Source organism: Melanerpes formicivorus, unplaced genomic scaffold, assembly GCF_026170545.1.
Source record: "Melanerpes formicivorus ecotype bairdi unplaced genomic scaffold, bMelFor1.0.p_v2 SCAF_166, whole genome shotgun sequence".
NCBI classification, from domain to species: Eukaryota; Metazoa; Chordata; class Aves; order Piciformes; family Picidae; genus Melanerpes; species Melanerpes formicivorus.
Genome location: NW_027142518.1, coordinates 23909 through 50336, shown reverse-complemented (window position 1 = coordinate 50336; position 26428 = coordinate 23909). Strand labels below are relative to the sequence as shown.

Sequence of the window (26428 nt, the reverse complement as noted above, 5' to 3'; positions counted from 1 at the left end):
CTGGGGGCCAACACACTTGCAGCCCTCCCCCTTCCTTGGCCGCTGCAGGGGTCAGTTTGTTGCAGAATCAGGGAGGTGTCTGGGGTGGAAGAGACCTCTGAGGTCAGTGGGTCCAACCAGCACCACCAGGGCCACCAAGCCCTGTCCCCAAGTGCCACGGCCAGAGGGTCCTGCAACACCTGCAAGGATGGGGACTGCAGCACCTCCCTGGGCAGCCTGTGCCAGTGCCTGGCCGATGGCAGTGAAATCCAGAGGCAAGAGGCTTGGCTTGCAGAGGAGCTGCCAAAGCAACCTGCTCTTGGGAAGCAGGGCTTGGCCCTGCCCTGCCCTGCCTCTGCAGCCGGGCTGAGCCCACTCGAGGCTGCACCCACACGGCCTGGGGGTGTGAGCTGAGCAGGGGGGCAGCCTGGAGATCCCCGGGGGGGATGCTGTGTCCTGCTCCCATCACCCATTTCCCGCAGCCATTGCTTTGTTCTCCCCTAGCAGACTGTTCTCAGACCCTCCGACCCTTCACCAGGCCAATCCCTGACTGCCCTGCAAGCTGCGAGCTGCTCCCTGCCCGCTCCCTCTCCCTGTGCCCGGGGGCTGCGCTCTGGGCCCCGCTGGTCCATCTCCGGTGCTTTGTTCCGCTTAAGAACGCTAAACTCCAGCAGCCCTGCCTGGGGAGCCCGGCAAGGAATGAGCGGCTCTTGGGACCTGCAGCTAACACCACCCCCCGCTGCCAACTGCCCTGCTGGGATACTTGGATGCTTTTGAGCCTTCCCTAGCCCCTGCACCTCCCCGCTGAGCCCTGCTCAGCAGCAGCAGCAGCAGCAGCAGGAGCAGCAGCACCGAGGCCATTCACCACTGTCTCCACTTTTCCCTCCCCAGGAAGCAGAGACCCCTCGTAGTGTACTTGAAGAGATTGGATTGACCTAAACCTTCCGTGCAGCTGCTGCCGCCCCCCCGTGTCCCACCCTCTCGCTGGCCACTGCCTCCATTCTCCTGTCTAGCTAATGGTGTCAGATGCTGTCTGTCTGTCTGTCTGTCTGTCTGTCAGTCGTTCCTGTCCTGCTAAGCTGCTTCCTTCAGGCCTACAAGAGAGAAAACTCCTCGGAGCAACCAAGCAAGCCACCAAAAGGGAACCAGAGCTGGAAGCTGAGGCAGAGGGGCTCGGCTTGGGCTGGAGTGCCTCCCCTGGCTGCCTGGCAGGGCAGCTGTGCCTGGCCTTCCCCACTGTACTGAGTGGCTTGATAAAGCCAACCTGACTTGAGGAAGCCCCCAAGCCCCAGGCTGGCACAGCACAGCTGCCCCAGGCTGGCACAGCTGCCCCAGGCCAGCAGGGCACAGCTGCCCCAGGCTGGCACAGCTCCTCCAGGCTAGCACAGCTGTGCCAGGCTGGCACAACACAGCTGCCCCAGGCCAGCACAACACAGCTGCCCCAGGCCAGCACGGTGCAGCTCCTCCAGGCTGGCACAGCACAGCTGCCCCAGGTTGGCACAGCTCCTCCAGGCTGGCAGAGCACAGCTGCCCCAGGCTGGCACAGCTGCCCCAGGCTGGCAGAGCACAGCTGCCCCAGGCTGGCACAGCTGCCCCAGGCCAGCAGGGCACAGCTGCCCCAGGCTGGAGAGCACAGCTGCCCCAGGCTGGCAGAGCTGCCCCAGGAGGAGCTGCAGGCCCGGGCCAGCCCCCAGCCGTGATGCCGTGCACGTTGTTTATGCAACCAAAGACTTCCCCTCGGTGTCGCCCCCCCGGGTCCGAGAGCTCTGCCGGTTGCAGCCCCTGCAGCAAGGTGGAAATGACCTTTCCTTGGGGCTTTCTGGTTCTTGTCTGTTTTGTTACTGCATTGATCATGATACCAAAGAATCCTGCTGGCACCCCCTGAGCCCTGGGCAGCACTGGCAAGGAGGTGAGGCTGCAAGCATGCTGCACGCTGGGAAGCAAGCTGGGGGGAGGTGCAGCTCCCCGGAGTGAAGCTCTGCAGCCCTGCCGGGGGAGTGCAGGCACTGGAAACCCAATCCAGCCAGGAAAAAAGGGAAGTCCTGCTTGATCTGGGATTGCTGGGAGCAGAAAGGAGGTGCACAGTGGATCCCACAGTGGGGCTCTGGCATTCCATACTCCATGATGCATCTCTGGCTCTGTTCTTCATGATGCATCTCTTGGTCTGTTCTTCACGATACATCTCTGGCTCTGTTCTTCATGATGCATCTCTTGGTCTGTTCTTCATGATACATCTCTGGTTCTGTGCTCCCTGATGCATCTCTGGGGCTGTTCTTCATGATGCATCTCTGGGTCTATGCTCCATGATGCATCTCTGGCGCTGTGCTCCATGATGCATCTCTGGTTCTATGCTCCATGATGCATCTCTGCTTCTATGCTCCATGATGCATCTGTGGCTCTGTGCTCCATGATACATCTCTGGTTCTATGCTCCATGATGCATCTCTGCTTCTATGCTTCATGATGCATCTCTGGTTCTATGCTCCATGATACCTCTCTGGCTCTGTTCTTCATGATGCATCTCTGGGTCTGTTCTTCATGATACCTCTCTGGCTCTGTTCTTCATGATACATCTCTGGCTCTGTGCTCCATGATGCATCTCTGGGGCTGTTCTTCATGATGCATTTCTGGTTCTATGCTCCATGATGCATCTGTGGCTCTGTGCTCCATGATACATCTCTGGTTCTATGCTCCATGATGCATCTGTGGCTCTGTGCTCCATGATACATCTCTGGTTCTATGCTCCATGATGCATCTCTGCTTCTATGCTCCATGATGCATCTCTGCTTCTATGCTCCATGATACCTCTCTGGTTCTATGCTCCATGATACCTCTCTGGCTCTGTTCTTCATGATGCATCTCTGGGTCTGTTCTTCATGATTCATCTCTGGCTCTGTTCTTCATGATACCTCTCTGTATCTGTGCTCCATGATGCACCTCTGACTGATTCTGAGCTTCTCTTGACTTAGCTGTGTCCCTTCCCTTCCACACCCCCGTGTGAGGTGCAGCCTTCCCAGGTGGCTTGCAGCGAGAGCTGTTCCCTGCCGGCTTTGTTCAGTGGAGCCACTGCCAGCCCTGTGGTGTGGAGCAGCCTTTGGAAGGCTGAGCAGAGAGGTGTTTTAGCCATTCTGAGCCCAGCCAGTTTCACTCCAGGAGGTTCATCTCTACCCTTTGAAGTGCCACACTTTGTGCTGTGTGCCTGCATGGTCCCGAGGAGGTGAGACTGTTCCCCTCCCTCTCCCCCCCTGCTGGCTTCACTCTAGGAGTCAAGGGTTTGGCTTGCTAGGGATCAGCAGTGCCCTCTCCCAACACCTCCCTTGGGGGTGGTGCTAGAAGCCTTTAGCCATCCGGGGAGCTGGGCTGGGGTAGGGCCTGCTGTGAACTTGGCTCAGTGGAACCCCCCCCAGGAAAGGCTCAGTGCTGCCACTCGCAGGCCTCCCCTCCACCCCCCCCATTCAGACCCTGGTGTCCCTGTGTGTGGCAACAGCAGGGGTGGGCTGCACCCTCCTGTGGCAGCGGCTGAGAGCTCACAGGGTTGGGATCTGCCTGCTGGGATTTAAACAGGGTGCTGGGGACTGCTTCTGGCCCAGGGCACCAGCAGCAGGGCTGGAGGAGGAGGAGAAGGGGCAGCAGAACGTCCCCGTGGGTGGTGGCAGCGCTGCAGTGACCTCAAGCCCAGCCCAAAGCAGCCTCCTCTGCAGTCCAGGTGTCCCCAAGCTGCCCCTGTCCCTCCTGTGTGCTTGGCTGGCTGGAGCTGTGTCGTGGTCGTGACAACCTCCCTGCCCCCCGTCTGTCCCCCCCGGTTCACTTGTAATAATAAATGTCCATTTTTACACCCCTGCTGTGTCTGGAGGCCCTCAGTCCTGCTGAGCAAAGAAGAGGCCACACGGGGCTGGCTTTAGAAAAGAACAGGGCAGGTTTATTACAGTGCTGGGCCTGCTCTGGAGCACCTCCTTACAAAAGGGCTGGGGAGGCCGTGGCCAGCGGGAGCTATTTACAGCCACTGGAAGGGGACAGAAAGCAATAAATTAGCAGGGCTGGGGAGGGCCTGGCACACCCAGCCGGGGGGGGTCTGGCACAGGAGGGGTGGAGGGGGCAGTGCCACGGCACCTGGAGATCCACACAGAGCCTCAAGGGGCTGCTCCTCCCCTGCAGCTGGCAGCCAGGCCCCGCAGGGGCTCCCCAGCGGGGGCTCCCCATTGGGGGCTCCCCAGCAGGGGCTCAGCTGGGTCTGGTCTCCAGCTCTCCACCCAAGCTGAACCGGTTGCTGTTCTCTGGCAAGGCCTGGGGCTGGCTGCCCCCTTCCTGCTGGGGAGAGGCTGAGCAGGCAGAGCTGGGGGCTGCCGGAGTGCCTGCAGCTCCATGGCCGCTCCTGCTCTGCCAGAGGCCCTTCCTCACCCCCTGCTGCTCCCTGGGGGCTGTCGGCAGGCTGCTGGGCGCTGGCCCTGTGAAGTGCCCCTGGCCCTGGGCTGTGCTGTGGGGCTGTGCTGGCTGCCCTGGCTGCTGTGGGAGCTGGCAGTGGTGCTGGCCCTCGGCTGGCTTCACCCAGAGCCTGAGCGAGTGCAGCTGGCAGCACAGTGCAGGAGAGCTGTGGCACAGCAGGAGGGGACTGCAACCACAGCAGACTTGAGGGAAAGCACGAAGCAGCTTCCCTCCTTGGGTGAGGTGAGGAAGACAGTGAAGCTCTTCAGTTGTCTGGCTCAGCCTTGAGGGTGCTGGGGGAAGAGCTGAGCCAGGGCAGGCAGCAGCAGCAGCTGGCAGCAGCAGCAGCTGGCAGCAGCAGCAGCTGGCAGCAGCAGCAGCTGGCAGCAGCAGCAGCTGGCAGCAGCAGCAGCTGGCAGCAGCAGCAGCTGGCAGCAGCAGCAGCTGGCAGCAGCAGCAGCTGGCAGCAGGCTCTGGCTCACTTCAGAGCACAGCAGGCCCTGGTAAGCTTCAGGGCAGCTGCTGGTAGCCTGAGCACAGCCTTGCAGCACTGCAGCTGAGAAGGATTCCAAAGGAGAGCTGCAGAGGCAGCTGGGCTGCACCTCAGACCCTCTGCCCCTGAGCACAGGGTAGGGCCAAAGGGCAGCCAAGGCCTGGGCACTGGTGCTTGCTGCCCCTCTCTAACAGATGCCAGCCTGGCACTCAGCACCAGGGCTGCTGCCCCTGAGGTGGTGCTTAGCTGCCCTGGGAAATGCCAGGGAAGCAGCTGCCAGGCAGCCACACTGCTGGGAGGGGCCAGACCTGGTTCCCTGGCACCCAACTGCTGCTGGGCAGTGATACTGCCTGCACCTACAGCTGTGCCCAGCATCCTTCCCCCTCTGCCACTGCAGAGACACAGCCTGGCTGCCCAGCTCAGCTGGGTTCCTCCTGCCAGGGCAGCAGGGTGGGCACAGTGCCCCAGCCAACACCTTGCAGCTGTGGGTGAAGGACTCCTGCAGAATCCAGATGGAAAGGAGAATGTTGAGAGCCACTGCTCGTGGGCAGGCAGCAGAACCAGACCCTGGCCAGCAGCTCCTTGGCTGTGGCAGATGCAGAGCACCAGCAGCCACAGCAGCCTGGTCCTGGCCACTGCAAATCTAAGCAACTTGCAGCCTCTGCAGCTGCAGGCTGCAGGCTCTGAAGCAGTACTGAGAGCTCTCAGCCCTGGAGGCAGGAGCCTGGCTGGGCTGCAGGCCTCATGCTAAGCCCTGCAGAGTGTCAGCCCCACAGCACTCAGTGGCCAAGTGCCTGCTCAGGACAGCCAGCAGCCCTGCTCTGCACAGCTCTCAGGCTCCAGAGCTGAAGCCACAGCCAATAAAGGCCTTCAGTCTTTCCATGCACCTCTCAGCAAGGCTTTCCCTCCCTCATTAGGAGAGCTTTGTAGAGCAGCTCAGCTCCCCAGTTCCCCTCACAAAGCCCTGGGGACAAGCAGCCTAATTCCCTGGGGAATGCTCACCTGGCTCTTGGGCAGCTCTTGGTCCCTAATCCTGCTTTGCTCACTTCACTCAGCTGCTCACAGGTTCCCACACAGCTGAGCTCCCTCACCTCCTGCTCACTGACAGCCTGGCACAGGAGCCACAGTGGCCTCAGCCAGCTCCCTCTCAGCAGGCTGCTTCCACAGCACCAGGCAGTGCCAGGCAGCTGGGGCTGGGCTGCTGGTGGTGGCAGCAGGCTGGAAGTGCCAGCTCAGCTCTGCCCCAGGGACCTCAACCAGAGCTCTGCGCGAGCAACCCAACAGGCCAAGGGAGCAGCTGAGAAAGCTCAGGGCAAAGCTGGCTGTGAGGTCAGGAAAACAAAGGTGGTGAGGAAGGTGGTCACAAAGGGCTCAGCCAGAGCAGGGAGTGCTGCCTGGCCCTGGAAACACAGCCTGCAAAGAGAGCTCTCAGTGCCCAGTGATGCAGTGAGCCCCAGCTCCTGCATCTGCCAACAGCCCAACAGCCACAGGAACTAAGCTGCACTCTGCCCTGGGCTGCAGCTCCCTCAGCCCCTCCTGCCCGTGGGGTGCTGGCTGCAGACTGCACAAGAGCTGCTGAGGAGAGCAGGGGAGGGAAGCAGCAGCATGCTGGCTGCAGGCTGCATTCAGGAAAGCAAAGCCCAGCTCTGTTCCAGCCAGAAGCACAGGCCCTCACTGGCCTTCAGCTGGCCAGGGGGACAAACCTCCTGGCTGTGAGGAATGCTGTGCATGCCCAGACCTGCTGCTGGACTCTGGGTGGCAGTGCTGGGCTCAAGGAGCTGCCTGGGGGCACTTCAGGCCTGCTTTAGGCTTCCAGCTGGGGGGGTCTGAGTTGTGTTTTGAAGGCAAGAGCCCCAAGCTCTCTGGGGAGCCTGGAGAGGCAGAGAGGTCTGCAGACCCTCCAGGGCACCTGCAGTGCCCCAGCCTGCTCCCCCCAAGCCCCTAAGGGCACCCAGGTGCCTGAGGGAATGGCTGAGGTTCAGCAGCTGAGCAGAGTCCCTCTGACAGCAGCAGCAGCTGCCAAGCTCTGCCCACCTGCAGGTGCTTGGCTCAGGCAGCTGCCACTCCAAAAGACTTCTGCCCTGATAACTTCATTTCTGTGGCCCCTGCTCTCCACCTTGACCACAGGGGAACCAGGCAGCAGGATGTCTTCAGCTGCAAAAGCAGCCTGGGAGGCCTTGCAGTCCACTCCTCCTCTCCCCAAAGCCCACAGCACTCTCTCAGGGTAGAGCCCCTCTGGTTTCTTCAGCCCCCCTGCAAGCATCTGCAGCCACCACATCTTCAGTGCCAGGTGCAGACCTTTCCAGAGCTCCCTCACAAGCTGGTGTGCAGCCAGGAGGTGTGCAGAGCACTGCCCAGCCTCCCTGGAGGCCTACAAGTGCCTTGGGGAGGAAGGGACCGAGTAAGGTGATCGTTCTCCTGTGGGCTTTTAGCCTACTGCAGGCCCCAAGCTCAGGGGAGGGAGGGCAACCAGTGAGCACAAAGCTCCTCCTGGGCAAGCACTGTGCAGTCCAACAGCTCCAGATGCCTTCTCTCCAGCTCAGAGCAGCAGCAGAGTTGCTTGGTGGCTGCAGGCCACCCGGGGCAGCCCTCTCCTCAGCCGGCAGTGTGCTGGGCCCTGGCTCCCAGCTGGGGCAGGGAGCACTCAGCACACCCAGCACAGCAAGAAGCCTCTCCCAGGCAGGCTGCACTTCCCCTCCTGCTCAGCCTCGGGAGGCATCCAGATGCTGCAGAGAGTTGAGAGGGAGGGAGGAGCTGAGTCATTCACACCTGGGACAGGACTTCCACCGGCATTCTCTGAAGCTTAGCACACACGGAGCCGGGTTCCTGGGCAGGGAGCAACATCTGCTGGGCAAGGACTCTTTATTCGGGCCGGGGGTAGCTGCTGCCCTGCCGGCAAGGCGTCGGCTCCGGCTGGGACCTCCCAGGCCCTCACTTGGCTTTGGGGGTGTCACCGCTTCTCCCTCTGCTGCTCGACCTCTTCTTGCCCCTGCTCCGGGAGCGGGAGGAGCTCCTGCTCCTGCTCCTGCTGCGGGTGGTGCTGCGGCTGCGGCCCCTCCTCCTGCGGCCCCTGCTGCGGGACCTGCGCCGCTCCCTGCTGCGGGAGCGCCCGGAGCGGTGCCGCCTGCCGCTGCGCCGCCGGCTCCTCCTGCGCTCCGCTTCGCCGTTCCTGCGGTGCGAGTGCTCGGGGCTGGGGCTGCCCCTCCGGCGGGCCCTGCCGCCGTGCTCGTCGCGGTGGCTCGCCCGGCTCCTCCTCTCAGAGTTCTTAGCCAGCTGGCCAGTCCGCTCGGGAGAGGCTCGGATGTCCCTGTTGGCCTCCCAGAACTCGTTGTTGGGGTTCTTGAACACGTGAAGAAAGTTGCAGTGCTTCCCCCTCGGACACTTCTGCCTCTCGAACAAGCCTGCGGCAGGCGAGGGAGGGCTGGGTTAGGAACCACACCCGGCCAAGCCCTGCCGGCACCAGCTGCTGACTGCAAAGCAGCTCAGGCAGCCCAACTGTCCCAGGGTAGGGACACAGAGCTGCTGCAGCGAGGCCAGAGGAGACCACAGAGATGAGCCAAGGGCTGGAGCAGCTCTGCTGGGAGCACAGGCTGAGGGAGCTGGGGGTGTTCAGCCTGCAGAAGAGAAGACTCTGGGGGGATCCCTCTCAGCTCCACTCAGCTGCTCAAGGCCTCATCCAGCCTGGCCTTCAACAGCCCCAGCAAGGAGGCAGCCACAGCCTCCCTGGGCAGCCTGGGCCAGACTCTCACCACCCTCACCCTCAACAACTTCTGCCTCAGCTCCACTCTGACCCTGCTCTGCCTCAGCTCCAAACCATTCCCCCTTGGCCTGGCTCCAGCCCCCCTCAGCAAAAGTCTCTCTGCAGCCTTCCTGCAGGATGCCTTCAGCTCCTGGCAGGCAGCTCTGAGGTGCCCCTGGAGCCTTCTCTTCTGCAGGCTGAACACCCCCAGCTCCCTCAGCCTGTGCTCACAGCAGAGCTGCTCCAGCCCTTGCAGCATCTTTGTGGCCTCCTCTGGCCTCCCTCCAGCAGCTCTGTGTCCTTCTGCTGCTGGGGACCCCAGAGCTGGAGGCAGGATTGGAGGTGAGGTCTGAGCAGAGCAGAGCCCAGGGGCAGAATTCCCTCTCCTGCCCTGCTGCCCACACTCCTCTGGCTGCAGCATCACAGAATCACCAAGGTTGGAAGAGACCTCAAAGATCATCGAGTCCAACCTGTCACCACCGACCTCATGACTAAACCATGGCTCCAAGTGCCACGTCCAATCCCCTCTTGAACACCTCCAGGGATGGTGACTCCACCACCTCCCTGGGCAGCACATCCCAATGGCCAACGACTCTCTCAGGGAAGAACTTTCTCCTCACCTCGAGCCCAGCTGCCTGCTGGGCTGCATGAGGGCACAGCCACAGGCCCTCCCCCAGTGCCCCCCCTGCAGCCCAGGCAGCTCTCACTCACCACAGATGGCAGTCTTCCACCTGGTCACAGGACAGAACTCGCAGTGGAGCTGCCGGCCGGCGTACCACCGCCCGCTGAACAGAGCCAGGGCCGCCTGGCAGTCCTTCTCCCTGCACAGAGGGCACAGCATTACTGTCACACAGCCCCTGGAGGGGTCACTCACCCACTCCAGGCTGCTGTGGGGGTGGCTGGGTGGGAGCCCAGAGCCCCCTCCCCGGGGGTACTTACGACTGGTACTGCACGTAGACGTTGCCGCGCAGGTGGGGCTCGTAGTTGCAGCTGACCTGAGGGGATGCAGACACGGAGTTAGCTGCAGGGAGGCTCTGTGCTGAGCAGCAGCTCCTGCTCGCTGAGCTGGCAGCCAGGGGGCTGCTGACAGCTCCCCAGGCCGAGCCTGCACAGCGCCGCCTGGTGTCACAGTATCGCCAAGGCTGGAAGAGACCTTAGAGATCATCGAGTCCAACCTGTCACCCAGCACCTTATGACTAAACCATGGCGCCCAGTGCCACGTCCAATCCCCTCTTGAACCCCTCCAGGGATGGGGACTCCACCACCTCCCTGGGAAGCACATTTGAACACCTAACAACTCTCTCTGTGAAGAACTTTCTCCTCACCTCCAGCCTAAACTTCTCCTGGCACAGCTTGAGACTGTGTCCTCTTGTTCTGGTGCTGGCTGCCTGGGAGAAGAGACCAGCCCCCACCTGCCTACAACCTCCCTTCAGGGAGTTGCAGAGAGCAAGAAGGTCTCCCCTGAGCCTCCCCTTCTCCAGGCTAAGCAACCCCAGCTCCCTCAGCCTCTCCTCACAGGGCTGTGCTCCAGACCCCTCCCCAGCTTTGTTGCCCTTCTCTGGACACCTTCCAGCAGCTCAACATCTTTCCTAACCTGAGGGGCCCAAAACTGGACACAGGACTCAAGGAGTGGCCTAAGCAGTGCTGAGCACAGGGCACAATGACTTTCCTGCTCCTGCTGGCCACACTGCTCCTGATGCAGGCCAGGATGCCATTGGCCTTCTTGGCCACCTGGGCACACTGCTGGCTCCTGTTCAGCCTACTCTCAACCACTACCCCCAGGTCCCTCTCTGCCTGGCTGCTCTCAGCCACTCTGACCCCAGCCTGGAGCACTGCCTGGGGTTGCTGTGTCCAGGCTTCAGGGCAGCAGGCAGCCCTGCCCAGTGCTTCTGCTCAGCTCTGAGTGTTTTCACCTGGGGCACCCTGCTGTGCTCCACCCAGCTCTGAAGGTGCTCAGCAGTGCTCTGAGGTGGCTACACGGTGCTGAGAGCAGCCTGACTGAGAGCAACTTACTGTGCAGCAGCTTCCCCGCGGGGCGAGGCAGGGAAGCTGAAGGCTTTCATGCAGCCCTCTGGGAGATCCTCTTCTCACCGTGGTTTGGCAGCCAGAGCACCTCCAGAGCTCTCCAAGAGACACGATTCAACTTGAAAGGGTCAGAGTGGGGCAGGCCCAAGCAGGCCAGCAGGCAGCTCTCCAGGGCAGCAGCGTGAGCCCAGCCCCCTCTGCCCCCAGGCCTCTCCTGACAGCTGCAGCAGCAAAGGAGGCTGCCTTGAGGAGGGAGCCCTGGCTGACCCTGAGAGTGCCTCTCTGTGTGCTGCTCTAGGCAGGGCCTTCAGGTGCAGCAACAAAGCAGCTGGGCAATGGAAGGTGACAGGAGGAGCAGGCAAAACCACCTGAGGTAAGGACAAGCCAGAGAGATCCTGCCAAGGAGGTTTTTATGGGGGGGGGATCAGGATCCTGCTTTATCAGGACCTGCCAGATGCTGGAGCAACCTCCCAGAGAAAACAACAATGAACTCTTGGGCTGCTGGAAGGGGGGAGTGCAGCAGGGGCTCAGCTCACTCACAGCTGAGATCCCTGCACCCAACAGCCAGTCTCTGACCACCCTGGGGACCCTGTTGCAGTGGCACCACTGCTTCAGAAGCTGGGGACTGCCAGGCTCACCAGGCTGCTGCCAAGGGGTGTGCAGCTCAGCACTGGTGTGCAGCACCACTGCAGACCCTGGGGGCATGGCAGAACAGCACTGCAAGCCATGCTCCACTGGGAACCTGCATCCTCTCCTCCAGCATGGAGCACAGACTGCTAACATCCCCCCAGCTTCACAGAATCACAGCATCACAGAGTGCCAGGGGCTGGAAGGGAGCTGCAGAGAGCAGCCAGGCCAAGCCCCCTGCCAGAGCAGGAGCACCCAGGGCAGCTCACACAGCAACACAGCCAGCTGGCTTTGCAATGCCTCCACACAAGGAGACTCCACAGCCTCTCTGGGCAGCCTGCTCCAGCCCTCTCACACCCTCACAGCCAAAAAGCTTTCCCTCCTCTTCCCCTGGCACCTCCTCTGCTCCAGCTGACACCCAGTGCCCCTTGGGCTGGCCTTGCACATCCCTCAGCAGAGCCTGGCTGCCTCCTCCCCACACTGCCCTGCACATCTTCAGCCCCAGCACTGAGGGCAGCCCTCAGGCTCCTCTGCTCCAAGCTCCAAGCCCCAGCTGCCTCAGCCTGGCCTCACAGGGAGATCTTCCACTGCCTGCAGCAGCTTGGGGGCTCTGCCATCCACTCTCTCCAGCACTTCCCTCAGCTCCTTCTTGAACTGAGAGGCCCAGACCTGGACACAAGATTCCAGCTGTGGCCTCCCCAGGGCAGAGCAGAGGGGCAGGAGAACCATCAGCCCAACACAGAGCATTTCCATGCCCCAGTGTGGAACCTCCTTGCTCCTATACCTGCTGCTGTGTGGTGAAGCCTGGAGCCAGCAGCTCACTGTTCCACTGCCTCCTGCAGGCTCTCCTTCCTCTACAGCTCATCATCCAACCACTGCAGGTTCCCTTTCCCTCTGGCAGGAGATGGCAGCACAGCCTCAGCTCTGTTAGCAGCTGGAGGCCCAAGCAGGGCAGGCTCTGAGTGCCTCCTGCTGGCCGCAGGGACGCGCTCAGCAGTGGAGAGCACAAGAGGATGCTGAGGGAGATCGTGCTCCAAGGAGATGTCACCATCCAAACTGCCTGGTTTGGGGCACCATGGGACTGCTGGCACACATCACTCACCTCCCAGCTCTGCACTCACAGGTCCCTCAGTTCCCCACCCAAGAAATCATGAAAGGGAAAAGTCCAGTGGAGGGCATCCAGCACAGCAAACACAAACTGAAGCCAACCTTCATAACCTTGGCTTCCTGTAAGGACAGAGCCAGGCTCTGCTCAGGGATGGCCAAGGGCAGCACAAGGGGCACTGGCTGGCAGCTGGAGCAGAAGAGGTGCCAGAGGAAGAGAGGGGAAAACTTTTATCCCTGTGAGGGTGTGAGAGGGCTGGAGCAGGCTGCCCAGAGAGGTTGTGGAGTCTCCTTGTGTGGAGGCATTGCAAAGCCAGCTGGCTGTGTTGCTGTGTGAGCTGCCCTGGGTGCTCCTGCTCTGGCAGGGGGCTTGGCCTGGCTGCTCTCTGCAGCTCCCTTCCAACCCCTGGCACTCTGTGACTTTCATGACACATGCACAGAACTCCCCCAGTCCTCCTCTCCAGTAAAAGCTCCTCCTGACCTCTCAGATCTCACTGCAGCCCTAAGCAGCCAGCAGAACTCAGCTGGCAGCAACAGCTCAAGCTCCCTTCTGCACAGAGGATGAGGAAAGGCCTTGAAGCAGCAGAGGAAATGTTTCACTGATAGAGCATTGCCTGCCACAGAATTACACACTCACCAAGGCTGGGAAAGACCTTGCAGATGACTGACTCCAAGCCTAACCCAGCTGCCATGGCCACCAAACCATGTCCTGGAGCACCGCAGCTGCAGCTTCCTGAGCACCTCCAGCCATGGGGACTCCACCACCTCCCTGGGCAGCCTGTTCCAACCCCTCACCACTCTCTCACTCAAGAAGTTTTCCCTCATGCCCAACCTCACCCTCCCCTGGCACAGCTTCACCTCATTGCCTCTCCTCCTGTCCCTGGGTGCTTGGGAGAAGAGACCAAACCCAGCCTCACTCCAGCCTCCTTTCAGGGAGCTGCAGAGAGCAATAAGCTCTGCCCTCAGCCTTCTCCACACTGAACCCCCCCAGCTCCCTCAGCTGCTCCTCCTATGATGCCTCCAAGCCCCTCCCCAGCCTGGTTGCTCTTCTCTGGACACTCTCCAGCCCCTCAATGTCTTTCCTGTGCTGTGGTGCCCAGAACTGAACTCAGTGCTCAAGCTGTGGCCTCCCCAGGGCTGAGTCCAGAGGCACCAGCAGTGCCCTGCTCCTGCTGCCCACTCTGGTTTGATGCAGGCCAGGATGCCCTTGGCCGTCTTGGCCACCTGGGCACACTGCTGGCTCATGTTCAGCCACCTGTCCACCAGCCTCCTTTCAGAGAGCTGTAGAGAGCAGTAAGCTCTCAGCTTCCTGAGCACCTCCAGACATGGGGACTCCACCACCTCCCTGGGCAGCCTGTTCCAAGCCCTCACCACTCTCTCTGAGGAAGTCTTTCCTCCCGTCCCTCGCGGGCTGTGCACACAGGGCCCGGCTGGGGGCGCCGCCGGCAGCGCAGCTCCCCCGGGGGCCGCCTACCTTGAACTGCACCACCTTGCCCACGTTCTGGAACTCGGGCAGCACGTCCTCATAGAACTCCAGGAACTGCTGGTAGGTCTCCTCGTCGCTGTACTCCAGGCTGGCGTCCGTGTCGTAGTCGTCCCTGCGGCACTGCTCCATGCCGAAGGTCAGGAACATGCCGCGCACCAGCAGCGTCTTGCTGGACGTGGGGTAGTTGTGCTTGCGAGAGCACCTGGGCAGGGCGGGGACACACACCCAGGCTGGCAGCGCGGCTCTGGGGGCGCCTCCAGCACCGCCGCAGGCAGCCGCGGCACAGGGAAGCCCAGCTCGGGAGGAGCGGCACGCTGCGGGCGCTACAGCCCCACACGGCACGGGGCCGGGACCGCTCCTTCTCTGCTGGGACTGCTCCTGCTCCTTCCCTCCTGGGACCGCTCCTGCTCCCTCCCGGCCGGGACCGCTCCTTCTCTGCTGGGACTGCTCCCTCCTGGGACCGCTCCTTCTCTGCTGGGACTGCTCCTGCTCCCTCCTGGGACTGCTCCCTCCCGGGACCGCTCCTACTCCCTCCTGGGACCACTCCCCCCTGGGACTGCTCCCTGCCGGGACCGCTCCTGCTCCCTCCTGGCTGGGACTGCTCCCTCCTGGGACCGCTCCTGCTCCCTCCCTCCTGGAAACGCTCCCTCCTGGGACCGCTCCTGCTCCCTCTCTCCTGGCTAGGACTGCTCCCTCCTGGGACCGCTCCTGCTCCCTCCCTCCTGGAAACGCTCCCTCCTGGGACCGCTCCTGCTCCCTCCCTCCTGGAAACGCTCCCTCCTGGGACCGCTCCTGCTCCCTCCCTCCTGGAAACGCTCCCTCCTGGGACCGCTCCTGCTCCCTCTCTCCTGGCTAGGACTGCTCCCTCCTGGGACCGCTCCTGCTCCCTCCCTCCTGGAAACGCTCCCTCCTGGGACCGCTCCTGCTCCCTCTCTCCTGGCTAGGACTGCTCCCTCCTGGGACCGCTCCTGCTCCCTCCCTCCTGGAAACGCTCCCTCCTGGGACCGCTCCTGCTCCCTCCCTCCTGGAAACGCTCCCTCCCGGGACCGCTCCTGCTCCCTCTCTCCTGGCTAGGACTGCTCCCTCCTGGGACCGCTCCTGCTCCCTCCCTCCTGGAAACGCTCCCTCCTGGGACCGCTCCTGCTCCCTCCCTCCTGGAAACGCTCCCTCCTGGGACCGCTCCTGCTCCCTCTCTCCTGGCTAGGACTGCTCCCTCCTGGGACCGCTCCTGCTCCCTCCCTCCTGGAAACGCTCCCTCCTGGGACCGCTCCTGCTCCCTCCCTCCTGGAAACGCTCCCTCCCGGGACCGCTCCTGCTCCCTCTCTCCTGGCTAGGACTGCTCCCTCCTGGGACCGCTCCTGCTCCCTCCCTCCTGGAAACGCTCCCTCCTGGGACCGCTCCTGCTCCCTCCCGGCCGGGACTGCTCCCTCCCGGGACCGCTCCTACTCCCTCCCGGCCGGGACCGCTCCTACTCCCTCCCGGCCGGGACCGCTCCTTCCCGGGACTGCTCCCTCCTGGGACCGCTCCTGCTCCCTCCCTGCCGGGACTGCTCTCTGCCAGGCATGAGCCCAGCCTAGCTCTCAAAGCATGCCTGAAGAAGCTGGAGGCACCAGCAACATCCTAACAGCTTCAGGGACTTCTTCTAGTGTCTAGGGATAAATGTGTGCCCCACACATTTGGAAGAGAGGGAAAGGACCTCAAAGCTCACCCAGTTCCAGCCCCCTGCCATGGGCAGGGACACCTCCCACCAGCCCAGCTTGCTCAAGGTCTCATCCAGCCTGGCCTTCAACACCTCCAGGGAGGAGGCAGCCACAGCCTCCCTGGGCAGCCTGTTCCAGAGTCTCACCACTGGAGCTGTTAACCCAGGGGTGGAGATGCTGTCCCTAGTGCCACTGAGCAGCAAAGAACTGCCCCAGCTGTGCTGGATGTCAGCACCCTGAATGTCTACCACATTCTCACCCAGAGGACAAGGATTTTTTCCTCCCCCCTTGTCTCTCAAGAGAATTTCTGGGGAGCCTGCAGCACTGAGCAGTCAGTAAGCTGGAGCTGCCCTGCTGCACAGCCCTTGTGCCACTGCCTGGTAAGCAGTGCACAGACAGGAGAATCCTGCAGGCTCCACAACAGCTCTGCAGGTGGACCCCAACTTGCTTCAGACCATCTGAGGTGTGACTTTTTCTTCAGATGCTGCAGCAAATGCACATTAGAGAAGGGGAAAACCAACCACAAGCCCACAGCATCTGAGAGCTCAGGCCTGCACTCAGCAGAGAAATCAAATCTCTGCCTGCAGCCTTCTGTGCAGGTGAGCACCAGAGCCAGGATGCAGCATCAATAATGTGCCAGGGGAAGATCAATAGCTCCCTTCCAGCCAGGGGCACTTCTCTGCTCTCAGTCCCTGGGTTCCACCATGAGGAACTGCACCACATTCACCCAGCTGACAGCAACTGAGAGGGCAATTTGTCTTCACTTTGCTTGTGGCCCAGTGAAGCTGCCTCCCCCCCCACCCCTCCCCAGCCCCTTTCTGGGCATTCTTTCCTAAATGAATTATTCCCTAAAAAAAAAAAAAGCAATGGATTACATCAAAGGGGAAACAAAACCCCAACCAACAAGCTATGGATTGGATGGATTACCTGTCTCCAAACCTGCAGGAGCCTGTTTTAATATAGAATGGACAATTGGCTCTGTCCTTCTCGGTGCCTATGTTCTCTGGGGGCTCTGGGTTGTGCCAGGTCACACCATTCTCCAGCTGAGGGGAAAGGGGGGGAGAAAAAACAAACAACCCCAACCCAACAGCATTAAAATCCACAGAAGGAGAAGAGGATAAATCAGTTAACAAAGCCAAGCTAAAACCACCAAGAAGACCCAGGTGCCATGTGAGCACTGTGGGACTGCAAGCGAGCTCAGCCCAGCTGCAGCGCTGCCTGCCAAAGCTGCCCAGGGCCTTGGGGCTCTGCTGACCCAAGAGACCTTTGGTCTGGATGATCACAGAATACCTCAGAGCTCAGCTTCCCCAAGCTCCCCACCATGCCCAGGGACACCTTTCAGCTCCACTCAGCTGCTCAAGGCCTCAGCCAGCCTGGCCTTCAACACCCCCATCAAGGAGGCAGCCACAGCCTCCCTGGGCAGCCTGGGCCAGACTCTCACCACCCTCACACTCAACAACTTCTGCCTCAGCTCCACTCTGACCCTGCTCTGCCCCAGCTTCAAATCACTGGACACACCTTGAGTCCTGTGTCCAGTCCTGGGCCCCTCAGGTTAGGAAAGATGTTGAGCTGCTGGAAGGTGTCCAGAGAAGGGCAACAAAGCTGGGGAGGGGTCTGGAGCACAGCCCTGTGAGGAGAGGCTGAGGGAGCTGGGGTTGCTTAGCCTGGAGAAGAGGAGGCTCAGGGGAGACCTTCTTGCTGTCTCCAACTCCCTGAGGGGAGGTTGTAGCCAGGTGGGGGTTGGTCTCTTCTGCCAGGCACCCAGCACCAGAACAAGAGGACACAGTCTCAAGCTGTGCCAGGGGAGGTTTAGGCTCGAGGTGAGGAAGAAGTTCTTCCCAGCAAGAGAGATTGGCCATGGGAATGTGCTGCCCAGGGAGGTGGTGGAGTCACCATCCCTGGAGGTGTTTAGGAAGAGCCTGGATGAGGCCCTTGGTGCCATGGTTTAGTTGATTAGATGGTGATAGGTTGGACTTGATGATCTCAAAGGTCTTTTCCAACCTGGTTAATTCTATCCTATTCTATTCTATTGATTCCCCCTTGGCCTGGCTCCAGACCCCCTCAGCAAAAGTCTCTCTGCAGCCTTCCTGCAGGATGCCTTCAGCTCCTGGCAGGCAGCTCTGAGGTGCCCCTGGAGCCTTCTCTTCTGCAGGCTGAACACCCCCAGCTCCCTCAGCCTGTGCTCACAGCAGAGCTGCTCCAGCCCTTGCAGCATCTTTGGGGCCTCCTCTGGCCTCCCTCCAGCAGCTCTGTGTCCTTCATTATGTTCCACCCAGCAAACAATAGCTCCCAGCTCATGCAGGCCACCACACACTCCACTTATTGAGGCCACTGTGCTGCTGAGAGCAAATGTGCAGTGTGCCAGGAGGCAAACCCAGGATGGCAACTCCATTACTTTCAGCTCTTGGTCAAAAAGCTCTGAGCATTACCTGGCTCTCAGCTTGATCCAGCATCCTCTGCACAGCTGCCTGGAAATGGAGCAAAGAGAGGAGCAGTGAAAACCCTAAGGGCCCCCAGAACATCTGCTGCCTTTAGTGAGGAGCCTCCCTGGCAGCACTCAGGGCTGCTGCATCACAAGGGTTTGATGGGCTCTGCTCTTTTGGCTCTGGAGCTGAACCACCAGACAGAAAAAGAGAGCCCAAACAAGCAGCTTCCATCTCATTCAGGCAACCAAATCAGTCCCCTGGGGGCCTGAGTAGACACCAGGAGAGGGAGGGAAGGAACAAAATGCTTCTGTTGCCACAGTTAAACTCTCCTGGACTGTACCTCAACCTGAGAGCAAGGCCATGAGCATCACTTTTGTCACTGCACTCTGCAAGGGGAGCAATGGACACTGAACACCAGAGGAAGCAAGGCAGCAAGCACAGCACCTGGTGCTGTTTCATCCCCATGCAAGTGTCACACCACCAGGGACAACCAGCTGTGGCACTGCCTCCTCATGGTCCTCCTCCTGCTGTGGGCTCCAGGCAGGGCAGCAAGCTGCCTCCCACTGCACTGCCTGCAGCCTTTGGTGGAGAGGCTGCTAGGAGCAGATCCTGAAGAGCTGCAATCAGCCTGCAGTGGCAGGAGCCTGGGTGTCTGCACAGGACAGCTCAGCCCCAGGGCAGGCAGCTGCCAAGGCTCCAGCAGAGGGCATGGCCAACAGAAATGCTGTCAGGCACCAGGATCTGCAGGGGGGTTTAGTCCTCCAGCCAATGAGCTCTGACTAAAAGGTTGGTCCTGGTGGCTGAGGCAGCCCAGAAGAGCTGGAACGCATCTCTGGGTTGAGCACTGTGCTAAGGAACAGCAGCAAGCCAATTCCCTGTGCCACTGGGCAGCTTCTCAGCACTCTGCTCAGCTGGGGCACTGCACAAGGATTACCTCTAGCTCATGGTGCAGAGTGCCCTGAGCAGCAGTGGCACTGCCAGCATGCCTCTGTACTTACAGGATGGCAAGAAGGGCACACTGTTAAGGACCCTTCTGGGTAGATGGACTCCATGGGTCCTCTTCCACAGTGAGTAACAGCTCCAGGGAGAGCCAGGAGGCAGTGAAGCAGTAAACAAGGCACTTATGTGGAGAGGAAAACCTCTCTGCAACAGGCAGAGACTGCTGCATCTGAGGGTGAAGAGATCTGGAACATGGGCATCCCCCCACTGCCAGGAATCACCTCTCTCTCTCTCTTCTCTTGCTGCTTCTGCTGGGCTGCTTCTCTCTCCTTCCTTTGCTGCTCTTCCCATTCTTCTTTGATCTTCCTCTGTGTCGCACAAAACAAACCCAAACAACAGTCACTGAAGGGAACAAGTGCTTTATCAGCAGGCAAAGCCAAAGCTACCCTGCTGGACTGCAGCTCCTGCAGCACTGTCTTCAGGGAGGACCCAGGGGAGGCTACAAGGCTGCCTGGGGGAATGGGAAGTCTGCCAGCTGAGGAGAGGCTGAGAGGACTGGGTCGGTGCAGCCTTGAGATAAGAAGGCTTAGGGAAGGCCTTATCACCACCTTCCAGGATTCAGAGGGTGGCTAGAAAGTAGATGGAGAGGCCCTGTTCACAAGGATGCCATGGGAAGAGAAGGGGAGCTGGGGCCAAGGCACTGCTGGGCACAAGAGGAAAACTTTGCACATGACCAATTAGCTCCTGGAATGATCTCCCCAGGGAGGTGCTGGAGGCCCCTGCACTGCACACCTTGAAGCTTCAGCTGGACAGTATGGACACTGCTTTTGCCAACAGAGCTTGGACTAAATGATCCTTGAAGCCCCTCCCAAGCTGGCATTCTCTGCTTCCATGACTTCTGACCATTCAGGTTCATCCAGTCACAGGCAACTAAAGCTTTGGACCAAGACTCCTTTTATTTGCCATTAGAATTCTGCTCCTCTGGAATGGGAGAGGAGTTCTTGCTCCAAACACACCAACAGCAGAAGAGCAGGGTCCAGTACAGAACAGTGAAAGGTCACAGAGCCACAGAGTGCCAGGGGCTGGAAGGGAGCTGCAGAGAGCAGCCAGGCCAAGCCCCCTGCCAGAGCAGGAGCACCCAGGGCAGCTCACACAGCAACACAGCCAGCTGCCTTTGCAATGCCTCCACACAAGGAGACTCCACAGCCTCTCTGGGCAGCCTGCTCCAGCCCTCTCACACTCTCACAGCCAAAAAGCTTTCCCTCCTCTTCCCCTGGCACCTCCTCTGCTCCAGCTGCCACCCAGTGCCCCTTGGGCTGGCCTTGCACATCCCTCAGCAGAGCCTGGCTGCCTCCTCCCCACACTGCCCTGCACATCTTCAGCCTCAGCACTGAGGGCAGCCCTCAGGCTCCTCTGCTCCAAGCTCCAAGCCCCAGCTGCCTCAGCCTGGCCTCACAGGGAGATCTTCCACTGCCTGCAGCAGCTTGGGGGCTCTGCCATCCACTCTCTCCAGCACTTCCCTCAGCTCCTTCTTGACCTGAGGGGCCCAGACCTGGACCCAAGATTCCAGCTGTGGCCTCCCCAGGGCAGAGCAGAGGGGCAGGAGAACCTCTCTGACCTCCTGACCACAGCCCTTCTAATGCAGCCCACGATGCCCTTGGCCTTCTTGGCCACCAGGGCACATTGCTGGCTCAGGGGCATCCTCCTGCCCACCAGCACCCCCAGGTCCCTTTCCCCTGTGCTGCTCTCCAACAGCTCAGTCCCCAACCCATCCTGCTCCATGGGGTTGCTCTTCCCCAGGTGCAAGGACTCTACCCTGGATTGGATTCCATTTCTCCCCACCCAGCTCTGCAGCCTGTCCAGGCCTGGCTGGAGTGCAGCACAGCCTGGGGGTAGTCACCACTGCTCCAGTGCCCTCTAAGCTGCCAGACCAAGGCTGCCTTACTGCCACACTCAGTTTATTCATCACCTCCTCTTCTTCTTGACGTTTTCTTGCAGCCTCTTCCTTTTCTTTCTTGAGCTTGAACTCCTCTTGGGCCTTCTCCTCTCTCAGCAGCCACTGCTCATGCAGCTTTTGCCTACCCAGGAGAACAGAACCACTTAGAAACAGTCAGTGACTGCCCACAGCTGGGGCAGCTGCCAAGCAGACAACTCCAGTGGATCAGCCCAGCTGCTCTGAGCTGCTTTAAAAGAGAAGATTCCTTCAGCCTGACTGAGATTGCTCAGCCAGGCCCAGGCCTCTCTTTTACAGCACATATTGCGCCCTGGCCCCAGCACCCCACTGCAGCTGCCTGCAACCACACTCACTGCAGAGGTGCCACTTGCTGCACTCTGTACCTTTCTGCCTCAAGCTTTTTTTCTTCTTCATCTTCATCCTCTTCCTCCAGTTCCTCCTCTTCTTCCTCAGACACTGATTCATCTTTTTCTGTAGCTTCTGAGGAGAAACACAACACAGGACACAGAGCTGGGGGAGCAAGCTCACAGCAGGCCACAGAGATAAGCCCAAGGCTCTGCTGTGAGCACAGGCTGAGGGAGCTGGGGGTGTTCAGCCTGGAGAAGAGAAGCTAGCTCCCAGTCCCTGGCAAAGCACTGTGCTCCCTGCTGCTCAGCTGCTCTTTTGATCTGCTGGACCAGAGGCGGTCACCCTCTGGGAGGTGCTGCTGCCCACCAGCAGCCAGCAGTGAGGAACTCCCAGCCTGACCCTGGTGGCTGTCCCCAGCTCAGCACCACACCTGCATGAAGCAAAGCTCCTGGGGGTGTGGTGAAGCTGGGTCCCAGCCCCTGGGCTGCCTCTCAGGTGAGCCCACAGGCTGTGGCTGGCAGTTTGCACCTAGGGATTCCCCCTGCAGCTCTGGGCTTGTGCTCATGGAAGCATGAGGAGGAGGGGAAGCAGCAGCAAGAACCCTGCTGACAGAGGGTTAGAAACCAAACCAAGAACCAAGCTGCAGCACTGAGGTTCTCTCACTGCAGAGGATGTCCAAAGTCAGGCAAGAAGCTCTGGTTTGACACAGGGATGGTTGGCTGCTTTGGGACAGGCTGCCCAGGGAGGCTGTGGGCACAACAGCTTTGATGAGAAGGCTCCAGGGGCACCTCAGAGCTGCCTGCCAGGAGCTGAAGGCATCCTGCAGGAAGGCTGCAGAGAGACTTTTGCTGAGGGGGGCTGGAGCCAGGCCAAGGGGGAATGGTTTGGAGCTGAGGCAGAGCAGGGTCCGAGTGGAGCTGAGGCAGAAGTTGTTGAGTGTGAGGGTGGTGAGAGCGTGGCACAGGCTGCCCAGGGAGGCTGTGGCTGCCTCCTTGCTGGGGGTGTTGAAGGCCAGGCTGGATGAGGCCTTGAGCAGCTGAGTGGAGCTGAGAGGTGTCCCTGGGCATGGGAGGAGATGAGCTCTGAGCTCCCTTCCAGCCTGGCCATGGCAGGCAGCAAAGGCACACCAACTGACAGCCTTTCCAAGGCCCACCTCCAGGTGCTGCTGTCCCCCTGCCCAAGCTCAGCACTTACCTGAGTCTCTGAGCCTGGCCAGGGCCTGACGCTTTTTTTTCCTCTTCTCCTTCTTCAGGATGGCTCTGTACTGCTGGTGGCTGCAGGGACACAGGCACTGGGGTTGGCACAGCCAGGGGAACAGCAGCCCTCTCACCACTGCAATGGCAACCCACAGCAGCAGCACAGCCCCCCTGCGCCCCCTGCCCTCCCAGCAGCAAACCTTCAGCTGTCCACAACGCTCGGCAGAGAGATCTGCCAGGGACAGCTGCAGCTACCCTGCCACAGAGAGCATCCACTCCAACCACACAGAGCCAGGGCTGGAAGGCAGCTCCAGAGAGCATCCACTCCAACCACACAGAGCCAGGGCTGGAAGGCAGCTCCAGAGAGCATCCAGTCCAACCACACAGAGCCAGGGCTGGAAGGCAGCTCCAGAGAGCATCCACTCCAACCACACAGAGCCAGGGCTGGAAGGCAGCTCCAGAGAGCATCCAGTCCAACCACACAGAGCCAGGGCTGGAAGGCAGCTCCAGAGAGCATCCACTCCAACCACAGAGTGCCAGGGCTGGAAGGCAGCTCCAGAGAGCATCCACTCCAACCACAGAGTGCCAGGGCTGGAAGGCAGCTCCAGAGAGCATCCAGTCCAACCACAGAGTGCCAGGGCTGGAAGGCAGCTCCAGAGAGCATCCAGTCCAACCACAGAGTGCCAGGGCTGAAAGGGAGCTCCAGAGAGCATCCAGTCCAACCACAGAGTGCCAGGGCTGGAAGGCAGCTCCAGAGAGCATCCAGTCCAACCACAGAGTGCCAGGGCTGGAAGGCAGCTCCAGAGAGCATCCAGTCCAACCACAGAGTGCCAGGGCTGAAAGGGAGCTCCAGAGAGCATCCAGTCCAACCACAGAGTGCCAGGGCTGGAAGGCAGCTCCAGAGAGCATCCAGTCCAACCACAGAGTGCCAGGGCTGAAAGGGAGCTCCAGAGAGCATCCAGTCCAACCACAGAGTGCCAAACAGCACCAGGCTCTCCCTGTGGAGCACCTGAAAGCCTTTCCCTCTCAGCCCCTGTCCTGCCATCTTTCACCCCACCTCTCATCTTCCTAACCAGTTTGCAATGGAACCACTGGAGGGAGTAATGATCTTCAGCTCCTGCCCTTCTGCCATGGCAAACACTGACAGGCCTGGCAGAGAGGGACCTGGGGGTAATGGTTGAGAGTAGGCAGAACAGGAGCCAGCAGTGTGCCCAGGGGGCCAAGAAGGCCAAGGGCATCCTGGCCTGCATCAGGAAGAGTGTGGCCAGCAGGAGCAGGGAAGTCATTGTGCCCTGTGCTCAGCACTGCTGAGGCCACACCTTGAGTCCTGTGTCCAGTTCTGGGCTCCTCAGTTTAGGAAAGATGTTGAGCTGCTGGAAGGTGTCCAGAGAAGGGCAACAAAGCTGGGGAGGGGTCTGGAGCACAGCCCTGTGAGGAGAGGCTGAGGGAGCTGGGGTTGCTTAGCCTGGAGAAGAGGAGGCTCAGGGGAGACCTTCTTGCTCTCTGCAACTCCCTGAAGGGAGGTTGGAGCCAAGTGGGGGTTGGTCTCTTCTGCCAGGCACCAGCACCAGAACAAGAGGACACAGTCTCAAGCTGTGCCAGGGGAGGTTTAGGCTGGAGGTGAGGAGAAAGTTCTTCCCAGCAAGAGAGATTGGCCATTGGAATGTGCTGCCCAGGGAGGTGGTGGAGTCACCATCCCTGGAGGTGTTCAGGAAGAGCCTGGATGAGGCACTTGGTGCCATGGGTTAGTTGATTAGGCGGTGCTGGGTGATAGGTTGGACTCAATGATCTCCAAGGTCTTTTCCAGCCTGGTTAATTCTATTCTATTCTACTCCATTCCATTCCATTCCTGGTTCCAAGTATGGAATTTAAAACGAGCCCACAGGTATAACTCAGGCAGGCCAAACCTCACCTGCACCTCCAACCCTTCCACTCAGGGTTACTCACCCCCTCCCCACCTGCACCCCAGTAACACCCTGCTGCTTATCCTGCCAGCAGAGTGCTTGCTCTAAGAGGCCAGCATCAGACTGTAGGCAGTGCCCACACCTGAGCCTTCTGCCTTTGATCACAAGCCCAGTGGCGCCGCCTGTAATGCCACCCGTCCCAAACGACTCTGCTCAGCAGGTGCCCAGGGCTAACAGCTGAGGATACCTCCCTCCCGCCCTGCCAGCTCCCAGGGCTTCCTTGGATGCTGTAGAAGCCCAGGAGCACAGCTCTCTTGGCACCGAGGCCGCAGCAGCACTAAGGAGGTGGGCAAACAACTGAGGCGCAGGGAGCAGCAGCGCCTCGGCCGACTCAGGGCTGGGGCTCCCCTGCAAACACAGGGCGCCGGCGAGCACGGCTACGCCGGCAGGCGCGGGGCTCGCCAAGGCTGGGAGGCCTGGCCCGGGAATGCTGTCATCGGCGGAGGGCCGGCGGCCGCTAACGCCGACAGGCGCAGCCCCACACGGCAGCTGCTCCACCGAGCCTCAGGCTGCCCCTGCGCAGCCAGCCCGGCCGGCTCGGCCCGCGCCCCACGGCGCCGCGACCCCCGGCCCGCCGCCGCGCGGCTCCGCCCGCTTCCGGCGCCGCCCCTCGGCCGCCCCCCGCGACGCCGCCCGCCGCTCCCCAGGGCCAGGCCGACGCTCCCCACCACCCCCCCGCAACGGGCGCCGCCTCGCCCCGCTCCCGCCCCGCGCGCGGCTGCCGGTGGGCCGCAGGCACCGCTAAGGCTCGCTGCGCCACTCCCGGGCCCGGCCGCCAGGCGGCCGCAGCCGCGGCCACCGTGCGACGGGGCGGCCTCCGCCCAGGCCAGGCCGCGACCCTCCTCGGGGGGTGCCGGGGCCCTTCCCCTTCCCCCTGGAGACGGCGGGGAGGCTCAAACCCAACGGCGAGCCGGGCCTCACCTCAACTTCCCCAGCGGGGACTCGGGCAGCAACATGGGCGCCGCCATCTTGCGTTGCCAAGGGGATGTCACGTGACGCCGCGGCGGAAGGGCGCACTGAGCCCTTCCGGCGCCCGCGCCCAGAAGCGACGCCAGCCCGCGCGCACGCCTACGCGTGCACCTGCGCGCGGGGAGCGGCCGCGGCGGGGCCGGGGTCGGGCGACACTCCGCGTGGGGTGGGGCGGCGCTGCCCTGCCCTGCCCTGCCCTGCCCTGCCCTATCCTATCCTATCCTATCCTATCCTATCCTATCCTATCCTATCCTATCCTATCCTATCCTATCCTATCCTATCCTATCCTATCCTATCCTATCCTATCCTATCCTATCCTATCCTATCCTATCCTATCCTATCCTATCCTATCCTGCCCTGCCCTGCCCTATCCTGCCCTGTCCTGCCCTGCCCTGCCTTATCCTATCCTGCCCTGTCCTGCCCTGCCTTGCCTTATCCTATCCTGCCCTGTCCTGCCCTGCCTTATCCTATCCTGCCCTATCCTGCCCTGTCCTGCCCTATCCTGCCTTGCCCTATCCTATCCTGCCCTGCCCTGCCCTATCCTGCCCTGTCCTGCCCTGCCCTGCCTTATCCTATCCTGCCCTGTCCTGCCCTGCCCTGCCTTATCCTATCCTGCCCTGTCCTGCCCTGCCTTATCTATCCTGCCCTATCCTGCCCTGTCCTGCCCTATCCTGCCTTGCCCTATCCTATCCTGCCCTGCCCTGCCCTATCCTGCCCTGTCCTGCCCTGCCCTGCCTTATCCTATCCTGCCCTATCCTGCCCTGCCCTGCCCTATCCTGCCCTGTCCTGCCCTATCCTGCCCTGCCCTATCCTATCCTGGCCTTCCCTGCCCTATCCTGCCCTGTCCTGCCCTGCCCTGCCCTGCCTTATCCTATCCTGCCCTATCCTGCCCTGCCCTATCCTATCCTGCCCTGCCCTGCCCTATCCTGCCCTGTCCTGCCCTATCCTGCCCTGCCCTGCCTTATCCTGCCCTGCCCTATCCTTTCCTGCCCTGCCTTGCCTTGCCCTATCCTATCCTATCCTATCCTATCCTATCCTATCCTATCCTATCCTATCCT

At 61.0% G+C, this 26428-nt stretch overlaps 2 protein-coding genes across 5 annotated transcripts in view; one reads left to right on the top strand and one right to left on the bottom strand.

Moving 5' to 3' along the window:
- Window positions 1-3813, top strand: part of AP1S2 (adaptor related protein complex 1 subunit sigma 2) — a 31125-nt gene extending 27312 nt beyond the window's left edge. For 2 of the 4 annotated variants that reach the window (XR_010991230.1, XM_068169159.1), the window contains one exon: window positions 871-3813. Coding sequence is in view for 1 of the 4 variants with exons in the window: in XM_068169159.1 (XP_068025260.1) it covers window positions 871-918 (48 nt within the window). In the remaining 3 variants the exon portion in view is untranslated. The remainder of the gene's footprint in view (window positions 1-870) is intronic. The other 2 variants (XR_010991229.1, XR_010991228.1) reach the window with 2 other exon arrangements.
- A 62-nt stretch (window positions 3814-3875) lies between these two features.
- On the bottom strand, window positions 3876-25974 carry ZRSR2 (zinc finger CCCH-type, RNA binding motif and serine/arginine rich 2). Its single transcript, XM_068169158.1, has 11 exons — window positions 25323-25974; window positions 22436-22515; window positions 21277-21373; window positions 20909-21017; window positions 19221-19307; window positions 18004-18042; window positions 16502-16617; window positions 13863-14076; window positions 9572-9627; window positions 9344-9453; window positions 3876-8294 (listed from the first exon to the last, which is right to left on the bottom strand). Exons 1-11 carry the CDS (start codon window positions 25367-25369, stop codon window positions 7825-7827), a joined length of 1425 nt encoding a protein of 474 aa, XP_068025259.1. The 5' UTR covers window positions 25370-25974; the 3' UTR covers window positions 3876-7824.
- Between the last annotated feature and the right edge of the window lie 454 nt (window positions 25975-26428).

Coding starts and splice junctions, on each gene's coding strand:
- ZRSR2 (XM_068169158.1), bottom strand. CDS start 25,369: ATGGCGGCGCCCATGTTGCTGCCCGAGTCCCCGCTGGGGAAGTTGAG. Junction 21,374..22,435: donor GGCCAGGCTCAGAGACTCAG/GTAAGTGCTGAG, acceptor GTTTCTCCTCAG/AAGCTACAGAAAAAGATGAA. Junction 8,295..9,343: donor GTGGAAGACTGCCATCTGTG/GTGAGTGAGAGC, acceptor CGCCTGCCGCAG/GCTTGTTCGAGAGGCAGAAG.